The sequence below is a fragment of the Channa argus genome, chromosome 10 (genome assembly GCF_033026475.1).
Source record: "Channa argus isolate prfri chromosome 10, Channa argus male v1.0, whole genome shotgun sequence".
Classification (NCBI taxonomy): domain Eukaryota; kingdom Metazoa; phylum Chordata; class Actinopteri; order Anabantiformes; family Channidae; genus Channa; species Channa argus.
Window position 1 is genome coordinate 7145703 of NC_090206.1, and position 17744 is coordinate 7163446.

Here is a 17744-nt window from a genome sequence, read left to right on the forward strand (position 1 = left end):
AGAAGGCATAATGCAAGCATAATAGGGCTGAAAGTTTTAAGGTGAGAAAATATGTGATGGGGCTATTTTGCTTAATTGAGCTACTCACTAAAAGCAAAAGAAGCTAAAATGGTGGAATAAAAGACATGACAGAAGCCATGCCTGGATGACCTACTTCTTAAATTTAAACAAGAATGTTACACTTAAGCCACCAAACAAACTGGCAACTAAACAGGACTGAATTTAGGGGCTTGAATGTTTATGCATATTTGTTTTAACCATAATAAAATTGTAAAGGAAATTAGAGGGGGGCTGAGGTGAGGGGTATGCAGGGCACATTGGAATTTCAAGCCCCAACCCCCATCCTCAGTTCCCCTCAAGCAGTCACTGTAAATGCCCCCTCCCTAAGTTTCCATCATTTGGCTAAATTGATTTGCATTATCACCTCTGCCTCACTGATAACATATCATTTCCCAATTATCACCAAGCAGCCTTCATTTCTGCATGACACCCAGTCCCACAGATGAAATCAGGAGCACAACATGTGTCTATACAGAACTAAAGAACTAAAACTAAACTAAAAGAACTAAAATCAAAAGCTTAAGAAAACCCAGGGACGGGGCCAAATAAATTCCATAAGCCTTGTTCACAATGCACAAGAATGTTTACTAAATCACTGCAGGCTGCCTGCACTTCACAGCCACAGGAGTCTCAACTAAGGAAGCCTGGAAATAAACACAGACCTGGCTTCTTTCAGTGGGGACCGGAGCTGGTGTGTTGATTATACCTCTTTATTGTTATGAATTACCTAGAAGTATTTCCTAAATGAAGACTATATTTACCCACCAGCGCAGTGAAGAGTCGCCAGGCACACATTTGAGAGAAGAAAGGTTTCCTACATGTTTCAGTGCTACTTCCTCTTAAGTAACTATTGCAGTGTAACTTTTAACAGACAAACAAACAAATAAATAAATCAATATAATAATAATAATAATAATAATAATAATAATAATAATAATAATAATGATATCTGATTCATTACCAATGTTTCCATTTACACTTTGAAATTATTCAAAGGGAAAGTTTAACTTTGTTGTAGGGATTGTTATATTTTTCCTAAACTTGCTACATTCAACATTAAGTAGATTTTGTTAAATAAAGTCCTCTGGGACATTTTAAAGCTAGTTGTGACTAAGAAGAGCTGGATTCGGAGCTCAACAATGGGGCATCAGAAGCCTGGGAACACATTTCTCTGACTTGTAGTCTATTCGTGCTACATTTGCTAATGTTAGCTTACCGGGTTATCATTAGCCTCAGGACCACAGGGAGATCCCTCCCGGGGCCCGCAGCAGGGGGCCCGAACCCTTGTTTGGGAACCGCAGCTGTAGCCTAAGACTAGGTTGTTTTTTGTTTTTGTTTTTTTTAAATTATCTAAAATATTAAACTTACCGTTGACTCCTTTGTTGGGGACATCGTTAACATTGAAGCCTTTGGAGCTGTAGGCAACACGAACTTCGTTGCAGTTTTTCAACTTTTGCTCCGCAGTCCCCGACACAGACAACACAACCAGCGTGCACACTACACACAGAACCAGCAGCGTCTTCATTTCGTGCCACTTAAAAATGCAAAAACACTACAGGACCAAAAAAAAATAAATTAAAACAAAATGTATAAAACCGCACAGGTGTGTGTCAGCTAGGAAAAAATCTCGGCGACTACCACGCCAAGTTTCCTCATGGAGACGCGCTGATTCCTCAACAGACCCTTCATTCACCGCAGCGCTGAGGCCACCTCTGAAACAACTGGGAGAAAAAGCACCGAAAAACTTAAACCACTGTCCGCACGTTGTCCTTCTAGGAGCTCGGGTATGAAAGCGAACCGTCGAGTTCCAGTCTCGGTCGAAAACACACGCAAACGCGACAAAAAAACTGTTTTATAACACGTCAAAAACTTTTTTCACTGCAGGCAAAAAATTTAAAAAAAAAAATAAAAATCTCTGAATCACACTTTCTGCTTCACAGCTCCGACGACCAGGCTAAAGACCACGGAAGGAGAGCAGACGGTAGAAAGTTGCCAGGAAGGTGTCTCTCTTTCTTTCTTCCCTTCGTTCTTTTACTGCTTTGTTTTCCAAACTTTCGGAGGCCGTGGTTCTTGTAGCACAGGGCACTAGACAGCACGCTAGTGGAGCTGGGATCCAGATGCGAGCAGAAAACCCTGTTGGACAACCAAGAGTGAGTGCAAGTTCCGGGGACAAAAGACCTGGAAACCAGGAACACCAGGGGTGGAGCGTGGAGCGGGGACTTCAAACCCGGGACCTTTCTCTCTCTCTCTTTAATTCCTTGGCTAGTGAGAAGAAACCGGTCTTGAAAATCAGGACTGGAACCAAGGGTGGAGCTACACTGTGGCATAACACGAAGACCTGTTATTACTAGGCCACATTACATCACGAAAAGAAACAAATCTCTTTTACTGGAGACCCCTGTTTGACCTGGGCTTTAGGAGGGGGTTTCTTATCTGTTTTACTGTTGGTGTGAAGATAACAGAAGAGTTAAAGGTTCTTTGAACTATTCAGACATCCCTCACGGTTCTCTCGCTGTCCCATAGCATATCATCATTTAAATAATTAGGCTACTTTAGTATGCTGTGGACTCGTTATGGGTCCCTAGGCTCCATGTTGAAAACTATACATGAATGTAGTCCATGGTGGGAAAATGTTTATGTTGCAGCATTATTTATGTCAAACATAGCCTCCCAACCGCTTTCATTGCATGATAATGATTTGCAAAACCCAAAATAAAACATTTTGCCCAAATGTGTTATTTCTATTGAGCTTTTCTAATCCAATACATCTTAGTTTGTTTAAAACAAATGGATTAAAAGCTTGCTAGTGTTATATGGAGTCAAAATTACAGGCTTGTTCCTTATACACAAACACGAGTCAGGCTGTGTTCTGTTAGCAGCAAGACAGTGGTGTTTTAAATATGTAGCTGCCTGTCACGGAGAGCGCCCAGTGTTGGAAAGGACAGCAAACAGACGGCTGGAAACAGAAATGAACAGGAGATGTATAAGACAGGAAACTTTGGATCAGCCACATGTCTAAACGTGTGTATTCATCATGCATCACCATCAGTCCTCTACTTGCCAAGATTATTCCTGATCTTCCCTGGTCAAATTTCTTCAATATTTTATGCTGGTGTTTTCATTTTTTGCTGTCAAGCAGAGTTAGATACATCTGCTCTCATGCTGCGTTCTGTCTCTGACCTTTGCCCCTGATGCAACAATGGAAAAACCAATTTTAGTTTGTTTAGTTTTACTGATAAGGTAATGGAGTAAATCAGTGAAATGTAAAAAGTTAATTGTCAGCCTTTACAATCACTGTAACAGATCACCTGACATTCACTTCCATGTTGTATTCTCTTCAACAATAATTATAGATATTTTACATCATAAACTGAAGACATTTTCTCATTGAGTCTCAAAGGTGGGATATAAAATTTGGGTGCACAAATCATTTGCTTACAGTCCTGTACACAAATCCCTAAATTAAATAGAAATCATAGCAAGACTTTTTACCCCCTGCGTTTAAACATGCCTGGACTTGTGGGGTGCTTCTGTGTATGTGTGCACATGTCCATTGGTTTTGGGGGGTTTAGCACTCAGCAAAATGACATTCCTGCTTTTGTGTCCACATTCCTCAGGCGTCTCCATTCATTCTCTGTGACTGTGGCTGCTGCGGGCAAAGCCAGGGGTTGCTGAGGAGCAGGAGGAGGATGCCGGGTGCTGTGTGCATGGGAGAGCGTGGGCCTAACGCTGCTCTCAATAGGCCAACAAAAGGTGAGAAAATGGTCCAGTGCCATGGTAATTAGACATGAATGAGCTTCGAATGACATGACACGTCTCGGGCTTCTCTCTCCGGCCGAGGAATTTCAGCACGCAGCTTAGTAAAAATTTTACTGGACTGCACTCAAGCACCTTAATTACTGTATATTGTTCTCTCAATTTATATGCAGTGTTAGATGAACCCCTCGGGCTCATAAAGGTACCCAAGCCTAAATATCTTTGTGTAACCACAAAATTGAGCTGAAATACATATTCATAGAAAGTCACTCACTCAAGGAGAAAATGCAGTTATTCCTGAAAGTCAGCTATTCCCACTGTTTCTGCTGAATAGCATCAAATTGACCTTTCACTCTTTTAATGCTTGCTGTTTTTATCATTACCCCAATATTACCCTAAGAAAACACAGGGACTCTGCATTTCAATAGCCCCCCCACCACCACCCACACACACATACACACAACCACACACACACACACCCCCTGCAGCCTGCGTTTGCTCATCTCCTAATGATCAGCCTCTCTTTTTCATGTTAAATGTGCAATCGGTTCAGGAGAGAAAAGCACAGCTGGACAACAATGGCATTTTTATCGGGGTCTGGGGAGCAAAACTTACAGTCGAGTGTAAAGCACAGCAACAGAACTTTGAAGAGTTTTTGCTGTGACAGACGTGTTACATTTGGAGCTGTGGGTGATTGGCCTTGTTAGGGCAGCGTCTTAAGCAGACAGGCTTTAAAAACCGAGACTAAAAACAAACATTTAGGACTAATGAACCTTATTTTGTTGTCGAGCTGAGGATGGGCATCTGTTACCTGGTTAGGGGGACTACAGGGGTAAAATTAATGGGGAAACCCCATGGTGAGGGGCAGAGAGGAGCTTTTATGCCCACAGTTGTATATCATCTGCTGGGAGTACGAAATACAGATCCATAGAAAAAAAAAACACATATGATTCACATGCTGCTCTGAGGGCTTAGAGAACTACGAGCCCTATCCAGAGACACATAAATTATATGATTCATGAGGGGCTTTGAAGTGGATCAGAGAGTGAAACGGGGAAAAGTAACATATACACTCGGTACGCTGTGTGCAAACTCAGCAGCATGCCATTCATTTTCTATTTCTTCTATCTGCATTTAAAGAAAAAAAAACCCTCTTTAGGTATGTGATGTTTAAGTTGTTCTAGTAATTATTCTGTCATCTGTTTTGTATGATTTACTCACTTTTCCTCGTCCTACATTATTTATTCACCTACCTTAACAGTAACTGTCACCCAGAAAATGTGTCGTGTAAGACAGCCAAAGTCCCACTCACACTTTAGTGAACTTTTATTCCAATAGTGGCAGTCTAACAGTGTAGGCTGTAAGCAAAACACAAACAGCACCAATATTCACAGGTGTTGTCTCATTACTCTCCAATTTAAAATGTACTGCATCAGTAACGTGAAGGATTTTGGAATTTTAGAAAATTACGGCCCACAGCAACGGGTAGGAATTAAATGTGCCACCATTTTAACAAGGATACATTTTGTGATGCTGTAGCAGTGACATGCCCCGGGTGGCAGTAAGCCTGTGACTAAGACTCAAGGGACTTCTGTTTGTGATCATTGTTATTTTATCTTGATTAAAACATTGGGTAATTGGGTATTTTACCGTCAGAGAAGAAAACATAACTTGTGCACAAGCCTTCGTGTGTCATTTGTGAACTGAGCCAGTTAATGATAATGAAAGTGTGTACAGGAAATGTGGTAAGAGGAAGGTTTCAGTTATTGAATCTGATAAACAGGTAGAAATCTTCTGTCATCATCTTTGTTTGACTTTTTATTAAAAAGAAACTGCTGAAACTTGTTATGAATGCCTGCCTGTGCTGCTATTTAGCTGCGTTCTGTTACACAGCACAGGGTCATGTAATGCAACATCTCGTGTGTGTTGTGGCAAGTACAGCATTTCACCTACTGTAATGATGTGTGTTTTACTGACAGAAGTGAACCTTTGACTCTGCAGAGGTCAGTACAGCCAGTACTATAAATATTACCAGACAGGATTTTCTGTGGTGCTACTCTTTTAATACACGATGAATCTAATGCAAATATGTATTTTCTCAACCAACCTTCAGTGTGAACACAAACATTTTGGGCAAAGTAAGAAGAGCTTTGGTTAAGTCAAAATACACACAAATGAAAGATGTGTGTATTTATGTTTTGCCCTATAAGTGGGTGGGATTTATGTGCACCAATGGGGATTTGGCTCAGGTTGCCAGGTCTGATCAAACTAGTTCCACAACATTTTGGATTTTTAAGATTTTATTTTCTAATAGTGCCAACAATTAAAAAAAAAATACAAAATAACTTGAATACACATCAACTCAAAATTGATGTACAACTAGTGCATGTTTAGTCATTTTCACTGTGCCAAATTTTTCCCACCTATATAACTATATGTTTTCCTGAAGGAGTGGATTCGATGCTTCGTACTATTAGAGATATGTTCAGGCACTGTGAAAATGTTATGAGAAAGAGAGCAGGTGTCTCTCCCCAAATAGATTAAGACCTTGATTTTTGATGCTGTTCATCAGACACATCGTGCCTGAGCACTGAACAGAAGCACAGAGCATTTAGACCTAAATGTTGCCGGGCACTTCACCTAAAGGTCACTTCACCGGTTTAAGACCAGATTTTACAACAACTACAACTTGTGCCGTCCATGCAGCAGTGCACCCTGCAGTTACATATCACTGTCGTCAGGGTATGATCCAGCAATATGTGCCCATTTATTTTATGTTGTTTGTGACATATGGCACTTGGCACTAAATCAAAATCTAATTTAAAGACAAAATTAAACCACAATAACAGAGTTTACAACATAAAGAGCATTCAGTGGATTGACAGGAAACTGGTTTGCTGAATCCTGAATGGGCAAGAGAAGCTTTGTGGCTCAAATGGGCTTTTAGGCCACAAAGGAATTTGAAACATGCATAAACATGATATTGTAATATAATGTTTTGCATTGGTTTAAGAATTCGCAAGTGCGGTTTGACACTGAACAAACTGGCATGGGGTTAGGGATTATGCTATTCACACACCATCTTTATTCATTTATTCTCTATATTATGTTTGCACCCTTTGATTTTAGGCAGGGCGGCCAAAACATCAGAAGCACCTCTAAATGTAATACACCACCCACTATGACCTCAATAATTATCACCAGTCTCAAAATTCCAACTTAAAAACTGAGAAATACTCTGGTAAAAGCATAATTCATGGCAGAGCTGCTGTACCTCATCAAATCATCAGTGAGGGTGTATGGTGACTTGTTTATTCCGGTACATGGTGCAGTTGTAGCAACAAGTGTTTAGAGCCAAGGTAAATTCAGACAGATGATCTCTGTAATTTGTGTGACAAACCAACTGTGAATGAAACTGAGCTGGTTCCACTTAATGCCATTTTTTTCACATATGCAGTTTCACTTCCCAAACACACTCGTCTTGACTTTAATCTTTACTCATATTGAAACATCAACAAAAACCCAAGACAGTAAAACATGTTTAGTTTATTTTACATTGTACCTTCAGCCGTCTCTACTTAGCTAGAAAAACAAACAAACAAAAAATTAAAAACTATACTGGGTATTAATTTTTTCCAACCTCCAATCTGAGCTCGGACATTGGGCTGGGTGTTTTGCCTGGTTATAACAAACCTGTCTCATGAAAATTACAGGTGTAACTAATATCTTGAATTAGGGCTGCACTGTGTTCAGGTGCTCCGGAGTTAGGGCCCTCTTGCTCTGCATACGGGACCATGGACATAACACAGTGGTACAACTATTTGGAACAGCGCCATCATTATTGTTATTAGTTAAACATCTGCTTCTCCTAAAATAATGTGTTAAGTAGTTTGTAAGCACAGTGTACACTCAAAGCTGTGACAGGTTCCAGCTTTTAATTAGTCTGTCAAACATCCACTACACATCCATAAGTGCAAACAGCAGAAGGTATTGGAATCCAGTTTTCACCATATTTCATTAACTTATCTAATTAAACAGTAATAAAAATACAAAGGATAAAGACCAGGTTTCGAAGACGTTTAAACCCAGTGTAAACGAACTTAACAAAATGTATTTACACCTACTCTCTCACATATCTAATTCATGGTTCACATTGCCCACAGTGCTAAAGAATAAACTTGACATTTGCAGCAATGCTTCACAGTCCAGTCAGTTTTTTGAGTCCACAAAAAACATTTTGCTGTAAAATATGCTAATGCTGCAAATCAACATATTTTTGTAAACATACACAAAGAAATCCCTCTGTACAGGTAACAGGATGAGTTCTAGACTAATGCTCTGACAAAAGCCCTTTATCATAGGGCTGTTACTGTTAAAAAAAAATCACCAGTGTTACAAAATAAAGCAAACACTGATGGTGGGAATGACAATACTTGAGTTAAGGGAATCAGGCTTAAAGAATTGTGCTACCACTAGGACACAATGAGCCAGAAAGGGAGTTTGGTATAGTAACAGAGCATTTTAAGGTACAGTGCATCTTTAAGTTTCACCTCAACCTTCAGGGAAATAAGTTCACCAAACCTCCATTGCTGAATTCCATTTTTGGCAGGAGATCATTTGCTGCCATGAAAGAGAAGTAACAGAAGTTTTCCTCTTCTTCCAACTTGTTTCTGCGGGGCAATAATTCACTGCAGACTGGGAGCAAGAGCATTTTACAAAGGTCTGTTTAGTGACTGTTTTCCAACTTGCTTCTAACTAGATCTCTACAGGTCTGTGTCACTTTATAACTATACAAGTCTGAGAAAAGAAGAGGTGAAGCAAGAGGGCACAAAAGTTGTAACAACCATAGTGGGACTGAACCAGACGGGGCAAGTTTCTTATTTACACAGTGCCATGAGTTTATCTGGTGGGCTTTAATAGGTCTGTTAAGAATATCCAGGGATTTTAAGTAAAATAGGACAAGTTCTTGCTGAAACAAATAAACAAAATGTAGCATTTTCTGTTGTTCATGAACCACGAAACTTTAAATCAGCATCCAGAACTTTAAAAAAGTTTATTGGGTTCCACAGAGTTTGTGTTGAATCCTAATGGTGCGCTGGTCAGTGGTGACAAAGCAGTAGCAAAGCGAGCATCACAGGCAGCGCTCGAGCCAGATTGCTCCTCCACAGCGGAGCTGCAGGTGAGGAGACGCCTCCAACTCCGGCTGTGGCCAACCGAGGGGTCAGCAGCTGCTCCTGGAAGGTGAAGTCGTCCATAGCCAGGTTATCAGCAAGCTCTAACAGGGAGACAGACAGAGGCGAGACAGATAGATGGGAGATAGTGAGGCAGAGAATGAAAAATATGAATGAAGCAGGAAAAGGGATGGAGACAATTAGAACAAACATTGTCACAAAAGCTGAAAAACATGTGTGGTATGTCTGTCCTCCCTCTGCATGATGCCTTCTACAGCTGTAAAAACAATGTTACATCGGGAGAACGAGAAACCCAAGATCTACGTCCGTATAACCAGATGTCACATGTTATTGTTGTAGACTCAAGCTGAATCTCACAGACATATATTTTAGTGAGTGTTGACATGTAGATTTAATTGGTGTGATACTGAAAAATAAAAATAAAAACCACAGAGCTGGACTGAGGCCATGTCTCAGGATCGGAAACGGCCAAAATGTTTCTTGTATGTCTCTGTTAATGATATAACAGCAATAGTTAAAAAAAACAAAACTGTGGCTTTAGTTTAAGTTATATGGAAATGTGCATTAATAATCCAGATGGCATCACCCGGAGGAGTTTTTGGTCATTAGAAGTGTAGATGATGTCATCTGGAGGAGCACTGGAAAGGCAGGTTGACCATGATTACAACTTTTATAGTGTGAGCAACAATATGACTGAAGGTTCTTCCAAGGGATGTCATCTGGAGACATTTTTCAGCTAGAAGTGGACATTTGTTTTGATATAGGGAAGTCAAAGGGAGGTTTAATGGCATTTAAACTCAAGGACTAAGCCGAAAGGACACACACACAAAAAAAGGAAGTTTAATGGCATTGATGTACAAGTAAGTAAGTACTAAATACTACCCAGACGAGAACCAAAAGAAGAAGTTCATTATCAGTGAAGGCATCCTTTAATTGCGTACTTTTAAACGAAGATCAGCATTAACTTATTAATTGTTCCATTTTTGTTTTTTCATTTTACAGATGACCATGGCTATGTTTTATGTGCTAGAGATACCACATGAAACAATATGTATCATGTGACAACAAAACTGCCGCAAGCACTGTGTTTACAAATATGACAAGCTAATCTAGAGTTTGTCTAACCAGATAACCAGGTAATATCACCTGGTGGCCCACGGGCCTCCCTGCTTATGGTGCTATCACACCAGTCAATTGCCATTATTTGTAATCATCATCCCAGAATTTATGGGATGGAAGGCACTTACTCTAATATTCTATCAAGTCATTCTTGGGCACAAGGATGTTTTTATGGTAATGGAGCTCAACTGACTTTAGCTCTCTGATTAACAAAGAGATGCTGTGTCGTGAAAACGGTATTTTCCCAAAATATTAAGCTATTTCTGTAGTGATATACACGTTTTGCTTTCTTCCTCAAAGGGTGACTTTTTTCTTTTAAAACCTAGCTTATCGTACTATGTACCAAAATCAAAACTAATCCCAAGGAATAATCCGTAGCAACTCAGTCTGTATTGTTGTTTAGAAAAAATAACTAAATGTTTACTTTTTTATCGCAGTGCAAATATATACAGTACACAGTGTGTCTCAGATCTAATAAAATGCTCGGTACTCTGTAAATTCCCTCAAACACAGAACTAAGACTGGCTGTACTGTCACAACACACAACTCTGATTTGTTCGAGGATAAAACTTAAGTTTTCATTGTGTTTTTAATCATACAGAATGTTGCATGTCAGCACTCAGGTTCTATTCAAATGACTCCGGGGTACCAATAGCAATAAGTGTGATAACATCTGCATCCAGGTTATCATCCCTAACTTTCCCCCCTCCTTTACAATTACTGCAACAATGCCCTAAAGCAAGGCACTTAACTCCAATGGGGCTGTTCAGTTAACAATAGCATGTGGTTTGACTGAGAAACTCCAAGCTGATATAGGGAGTTTTAACTAGGGCCCCCAAAAAAACTTTTTGTGAAAAAAAAAAAAAAGTCAATTCTACATTACTCCTGAGTTGCACCTTTTTTTTTTTACTGTTTTCTGGGCTTCTCCATATGTTCTGTAAACCAAAGTGACTTCACAGTAACCTGCTGATCTGCTCTTACTTACTGCTGTGGTACTATTCCATATCAACAGCTGTTCACTTACTGACACTGAACAGGACTCTTTCTCCGTGTGTGTGTACTGTATCAAAAATGCACTGGTGTGTGTGTGTGTGTCTGGAGGGGTGCTCTGCATCTTGCTTGACAAGGGACAGTTCAGCTCATAGTTGGCGTTCCTAGCCAGAGACCTGCTTTATTACTGATATGCTCCTCCCCTCTTTCTCATAACTCAACCTTGCTATTTTAGTCAGTTCCTCACTGATATGTCACAGACACACAGAAACCCACATACACACACAGTATCTATAACTTCGGGCGACATTATATTGATTTAAATTCATTTCCTGCAGACGTTCCCTAAACTGACCTCAAACATACACTAATCCTAAACCAAGTCATCACAGTGAAATTCATACTTCTCCTTGTGGGGACCAACATCTCCCCATGAGAAAAGCCATGTCCCTACAACTGGAAGTGTGTAGTCAGATTTAGGTTCCCATAATGTGAATAATACCTTGTGTACACACACACACACACACACACATACACACACACACAGTGAGCTCCTAAAATAACAGCAAGCCCCAAATTATATTAGCTGCCCCATCTAATCTGTGTATTGTTTTCCCTAGTGGGAGTCATTCAGTTGGAGGAAGTGCTGATCAGAGGTTACAGTAAATAAAAGACAAAGCCTTTTCTCCCGATCCCTGGTGCCCCCTGCGCTGCCAGGGACCATGTTAAAAAGAAGAAGGAGGCAAATAAATAAAACCCCAAAAGATCCAAACTGCATCTCTTATGAATTTCTATGCAGTTACAACATCATTTTTGGGACAATTAACTTTTTTTCTCCTTCTGTGTCCTCTGACATGGCAGCAGGCACACATTCTCAGGGCTCTGAAAAAACGATTTGTCTCTGTCCACAGCAGTGCACTGTACTGCTGAGCCAATTAAGCTCAAGGTGCAATTTGATACAGCTTTTATATACACTGTGGACAAGAGGTGGGAGGAGGGGCATGCATGTCAGCATTTGTGTGCAGATGATTGAGAGGGGTGTGTGTGTCTGCCCTTGTGTGTGTTTGTGAAAAAGCGGGTGACAAAATGGGAGAGCATTGTGTTGGTGTGCTTTACAGTGGATATAATGTGAGTGAAAAAAGATCTCAGGCTGTGAAAAAAATCGCCCAAACAGAGTGGGGGGAGGCCCTTCCTTGGTGGTTTAAACACTGAGACATGAGCAGCACCACAGAGGGCCCTTGTTCTGCAGGCTTTAAAAACAACCCATTGGGGATTGAACAGTATGCAAACTTAGATCCCATACACTCCTACGCAGGGCTGGGACTAATAATATCATAGTATAATTAGTGACAAACACCTGTGCCTATGTGTGTGCCAAAGTACCGACGGAGTAAGAGCGAAAAAGAGAAAAGCATAGACAGAAGTAATCCAGATCCAGCTTCCTTTTCTCTTTGCCTTTCAGGGCCTTTCAGGGAGGAGCCTGGACAGTGGACAGCTAGGGACAATTAGGCAAATGGATGGATAATTCCTAGCTATAAATAGAGCCACTATATCAACTGTGATTAATGTGACCAATGTGGGCCCTTGTGGCTTTCAGCAAAGCTGAACCCTCCTCCTGGATATTTATTCAAACCTTCCATTTTGAGAATCTCTCTCCTCAGTGGACGTCACCTTGCTAGTGAACCCCTGCTAGCTTTATCGTGGCCTTGTGAGCTCGAGTTATGACCAGGGGAAAGGTCGACAGTCCACCCATTGACTGGTTACACAGCAGGCTCTGGACTCAGAGCCAACCACATGCAAGTCAGCAGCTAGAGACTCATTAAGCCTTAATTTGATGTTTTCTTTGAGGCTATTCCTCAGGAGAACAGACAAATAAGAAAATAGACTTTGGCTTTCATGGTGAGCGGATGTTTTCTTTAATCCCCCTAAGAGGTCAAACAGTGACTGGAGTGTGTCCGTGCATGTATATATATGGACACCGATCAGCTGCTAGATTAACACAACATGACGCTTTAACGTTGTGATGGAGAGGGGTTAGAAAGGGTGGCCATGATTAACAGCTGTCAGAACCCAAAGTGGCTGCAGACCAGTCAGTGCTATCCCGTCTACCACAACATAAAAACCATCAGGTTCTTTTAATGTTCTTGCTGATCAATGAACATATACAGTATGTGGGTGTATGTGGTGTTTTTGTCTGTGCAAAGAAGCCCAGGAAGGGGATGGGGTACTGGAGTTCTGTTCTCAGCAGTACTCTGTGCCTGAGGCTTCTCGTTTACAGCTTGCAGTTGTCACAACAAGAAAACTATGTTGAAAAATTACAACAGTGAGCGAAAAGCCACATTTTACAGCACACAACACAACTACAGGTGATGATTACATGGTAGAGAAAATCACAGGAAATGATTCATCTGTGCTGTCTCACATTTTCAGTAAACATGTTTCCAAAATGCAGCCGAACTACTATTAAGAGAAAGTGTACATCACCAACTACTTTACACATTATTATAACCCTAGCGGCGAGTGTATACCTTCATGGTCCAGCACAGTTTATTCAGTACATGTGTGCTATGCACAAAGGCCTTTTTTGGTCAGATAAGTATGTGGAATGTTAAGTCTCCAAACACAGGTGCTCCTTATGAAACGGGAGAGATGGTTTAGATTGCTGCTATATTGGCTGACGATGTGTGCACATAACACAACTAAGCTGGTCAAATTTTATCTAGATTTTAAAGATTCGACGGCTTAAAAATATATTACAGTTTCTGAGGCAAAGTAAATATTTTATCACTTATCTGTGCAGAACAAAGTATTCACATGGATAATAAACTCAGCAAATTTAGAAATTGAGGGACTGGTGTGTGTGTCTGTGTGTGTTTGTATGTAATCTTTTGTCTTCCAGCTGCAACGAAGACAATGGTTGTGTAAAAACGTGATAGGAGCTGCTGAATTGATTGATTAGGTCTTATCTTGTAGAGGTAACAGATAAGGACCCGGACTGTGATTAGTGGTTTGTTGGTCACATTCTATAAATTCTTTAACTTTGCCAGAGTTGTTTGTCCTGGCCTGACTGAAAGCTAGGAAGGAACTGAGGGAGCGGTGCAGGACGCTTCTGTCCATGGGCTGGCGGGAATGTGACCGTCTGCTTCCACACCCACAGGCTGACCACAGGGGCGCTCAGAGAGGATGGGAATGTTGGGCCAAGACAAATGGGACGCCCAGAGGAGGCCCTGCCTCAGGCCTTTGCAACAGCCCCAGTTTCTGAGCTGCTCTGGCCTCCCAACCTCCACAACACTCAGTGTTATTCTAGGCTGAGAGATCCTCCCACACAAGAGGGCAAGAGAGTAAGACAGGCAGTTGCGATGCCAAAGAGGGCTGAGGATAAACAGGGATAATGAAGTTTGAAAGGAAAAGTACAAGAAAGATAAAATGAGGTTTAGAGATAAAAGGAAGTCTACCAAAAAAAAAAAAAAAAAAAAAGAAAGAAAAAACACAGTACAACACATGGAGAAAGGGGAGAGAGACAGATGTAGATTGAGTTTAAATCTGAAAAACATTAACTCCAAATGGAGTGTGTGGGTTTGCTACAATTAAAAAGAAATACACCCAGCTGTTAAAAAGGGGGAAACAACCTTTCCAGAGGCTTTGTAAATTGCTGCTTTGTGGGACAAACACAATTGAACATCTATTAATTGCCATAGTCAGCAAAGGGAGGTGGTGCCATTTAAAGGGATGACCAGTTTGTCATTCTCACTGGCCTCCCCATGCACTATCCAAATTAGATTAACTCTGATGTATTTATAGTCTCCACTTCCAGTAACAGCTAATGTGATTGTAGAGAAAGACTAGGAGCATGAAGACAAATAAAAGCTCAAAACAGCAACATAAATTTTAACTGAGAATTCCTCGTAGCAATTGCTCTGTAAGCGTGGAAAGTGTGTGAGTGTGTGTGTAATAGAGAGTGGGAGAGGTAAAAACCATAACAAATCAAACATACAGAGAGTTGATTCTGTGCTGAGGGCAAGGGGCTCATTTAGGGTGGGGAGCTTTGCAGTGTACAGGGAAGGACTGTAACTCTCTGCAGCTTGGAGGTCGGTGCTGACTGAAGGTCAGAGGTTGACAGGGAGCACTGGTTACCGGTGTTTCTGAAGAGTGAGAGAGACATAAGACTTATAGAGACAGAGAGAGAGAGAGAGAGAGAGGGGTGGTCAAAGATAGAGGTGAGCTGTGTTTGGTATGTGCAGACATCCTGGTCCTGCAGCCTCTGAGAACACACTCAGATACAACCTCTATCTTCTAATATGGAGGGAAGCTGAAGTCCCAAGCACATTTGTTTACATGCTTGTCCTGGGTCTAGCAGTCAGCCCAGTGGAAGAAATATAGCTGGCAAACTGAGACATGTGTTTGTTGTGCAAATGTCCCTGCCAACAAACAAGCAGAATTCTTCCTACATTCCTGTCATGGTGAGACAGACTAGAAATGCAGCCAAGAGTGACAATTTGGCCGCCCTGACTGTACACACAGAGAGCTCCTGTTGAGCAGTTTCACTGTGTATCTCAGCTCTTTCTGGTGGTTAGCCTGCGGTTTCCTCCAGCAGCTCTGAGTCTATCGACAGCATGACTCTCGCAATGTTCACGGCGTCCTTCAGTTACTTTCAAGAATGAGCTGAAAACACTGAGAGAGATCAAGCCAGAGGGAGACAAAGACGGATAGGGGAAGGATTTAGGAGGTGCAGCTGTGAGCAGAGGGTTAACATGTAAAATGCAAACCACCCAAAACCTCAACCAGGCTCTCCCACAAAATGGCTGCTGTGTGTCACTGAGGCGGCGAGCAGCGGAGCAGCAGGCCTCGAGAATGGCCCCGCTGTGTGCAGAGTGTTTGTGGACTGGGGCTGAACTGATGGACACGACCCAGCAACGGGCCTGGAATCAATTTAGTGCGTCCAAAAAGTGCCTGTGAATGTAAATAAAGCTCTTGAGCAAACAAACGCTTTTCCGAGAGGCACACACAAACACAGAAAAATGTACAGGCCTACTAAATGAATCAAACGCACGCCCACGAGGCCCCCCCTCGTGTAGATGATGAGAACTCAGTCAGCCCAGTTGGCTTGTATTCACAGAAATTAAAACCAGAGGTTATCTTGCCTTCTGGCTAATCTTATAGGTTTTATCCTTTAGTTGCTTTGAGAAAGCTCTATGGTGAAGGCCAACAAGGGTCCAATAAGAGGGTAACTTCATCCCACTGTTTCTCCCCTACCATTTCCCTTTGCTTTTCCCATCTTCCCCAGGACTGGAACCACACTCTGGCTTATAGCTGGGGACACATTGGGCCTTGTGGCTTAAGAAGAAAGTGGCTGCAGCTCTTACTAGCCAAGCCTGTTTACACAGATGGTGGCAAGTTTCATTATTTTTGTGAAGGGCGTGGAGGAGGTAGAGAAGAAGGAGGATTTGCAGAGTTTACAGATGTTGTTTATAAGCTCAGGGAGTGAGGGAGGGTGGTAGAGAACTGTGGGTCAAAATACTTGCAGCATGTTACACATTATCAGCTTCTACACCACCACCACCCATCTACCTTTCAACACCTCCTCTGCCCTCCTCTGCTTTCACCAATTCAAAAACTCAATCATTAGGCCTACTTTAAGCTCATCATTAATCATCTAAAACACAAACAGATTTTAGTTGGCTGAATTATTATCATTTTGTCAGCCAAGGATGAGAGAAGCAAACATTCTCATCCAAATTTTTTTGGGATTTGGGATTTTGATTTGTGGTGAGGTTGCAGATTGCCATAAACTGAGCAACAGCACTGCTTCTTTTATCTCCATCTCTTTAATTTCTCTGAAAAAATAAATCATAATTAAGAGTGTTTCATAGAACACTTAAAATAACTGGCAGCATGAACACATTTAGTAAAATCAATTTATATACAAAAACAATTGCTTTTAGTGTTAAAGCAGTTGTAAAGCGTTTGATAGTTAATTAATTCTTTTGGTTTCTGATTTCTGTTGGCATACCACAACAGCCACACTAGCAACTATGTGACGCTGTCCTTGGGCACAGATGTTTTTAAAAGAAATGCTTACATTAGCATTAACATGCACACAATGACAATGTAAATGGTCTGCACTTATATAGCGCTTTTCTACCTATTGGCACTCAAAGCGCTTTAAACTGCTTCTTATTCACCCATTCACACTCGCAATCACACACACATTCATACACCGATGGGGGAGCTGCTATGCAGCTGGCCAACACTCACCGGGAGCAACTAAGTTGGGGTTCAGTGTCTTGCTCAAGGACACTTCGACATGTGACCGGAGGAGCCGGGGATTGAACCAACAACTGTGAGATTGGTGGACAACCGCTTTATCTTCCTGCGCCACAGTCGCCCACAATGCTATGAGACTTATGAGACTTAAGTTCAGTTAAATCATCCTTTGTTCATTATAAATGGTATATATTTGTTGCAATATCTTAGTATAAAGAATTGGACAATTTATTATATCACAATAATGCCCATTGAGATTAAACCTTTTATTTTAAATCTGTCCCTGGAGCCCAGTCGCTTGTGTGGCTAAAATTAAACCCATGTGACTCAACATTATGTGTATGATAGCAACTCTATACTTCT

The 17744-nt window shown here is 41.2% G+C and overlaps 2 protein-coding genes across 3 annotated transcripts in view; both read right to left on the minus strand.

Annotated features, from left to right (window-relative positions):
* Positions 1-2294, minus strand: part of gpc4 (glypican 4) — a 28124-nt gene extending 25830 nt beyond the window's left edge. The window contains exon 1 of the mRNA XM_067518939.1: positions 1429-2294. Coding sequence (XP_067375040.1) covers positions 1429-1585 — 157 coding nt within the window. The 5' untranslated portion in view covers positions 1586-2294. The remainder of the gene's footprint in view (positions 1-1428) is intronic.
* Positions 2295-6239: 3945 nt separating this feature from the next.
* The window catches only part of gpc3 (glypican 3), a 98875-nt gene continuing 87370 nt past the window's right edge, over positions 6240-17744 (minus strand). For both annotated transcript variants that reach the window (XM_067519140.1, XM_067519139.1), the window contains one exon: positions 6240-9091. In XM_067519140.1, the coding sequence (XP_067375241.1) occupies positions 9038-9091 (54 nt within the window). In that variant the 3' untranslated portion in view covers positions 6240-9037. The remainder of the gene's footprint in view (positions 9092-17744) is intronic.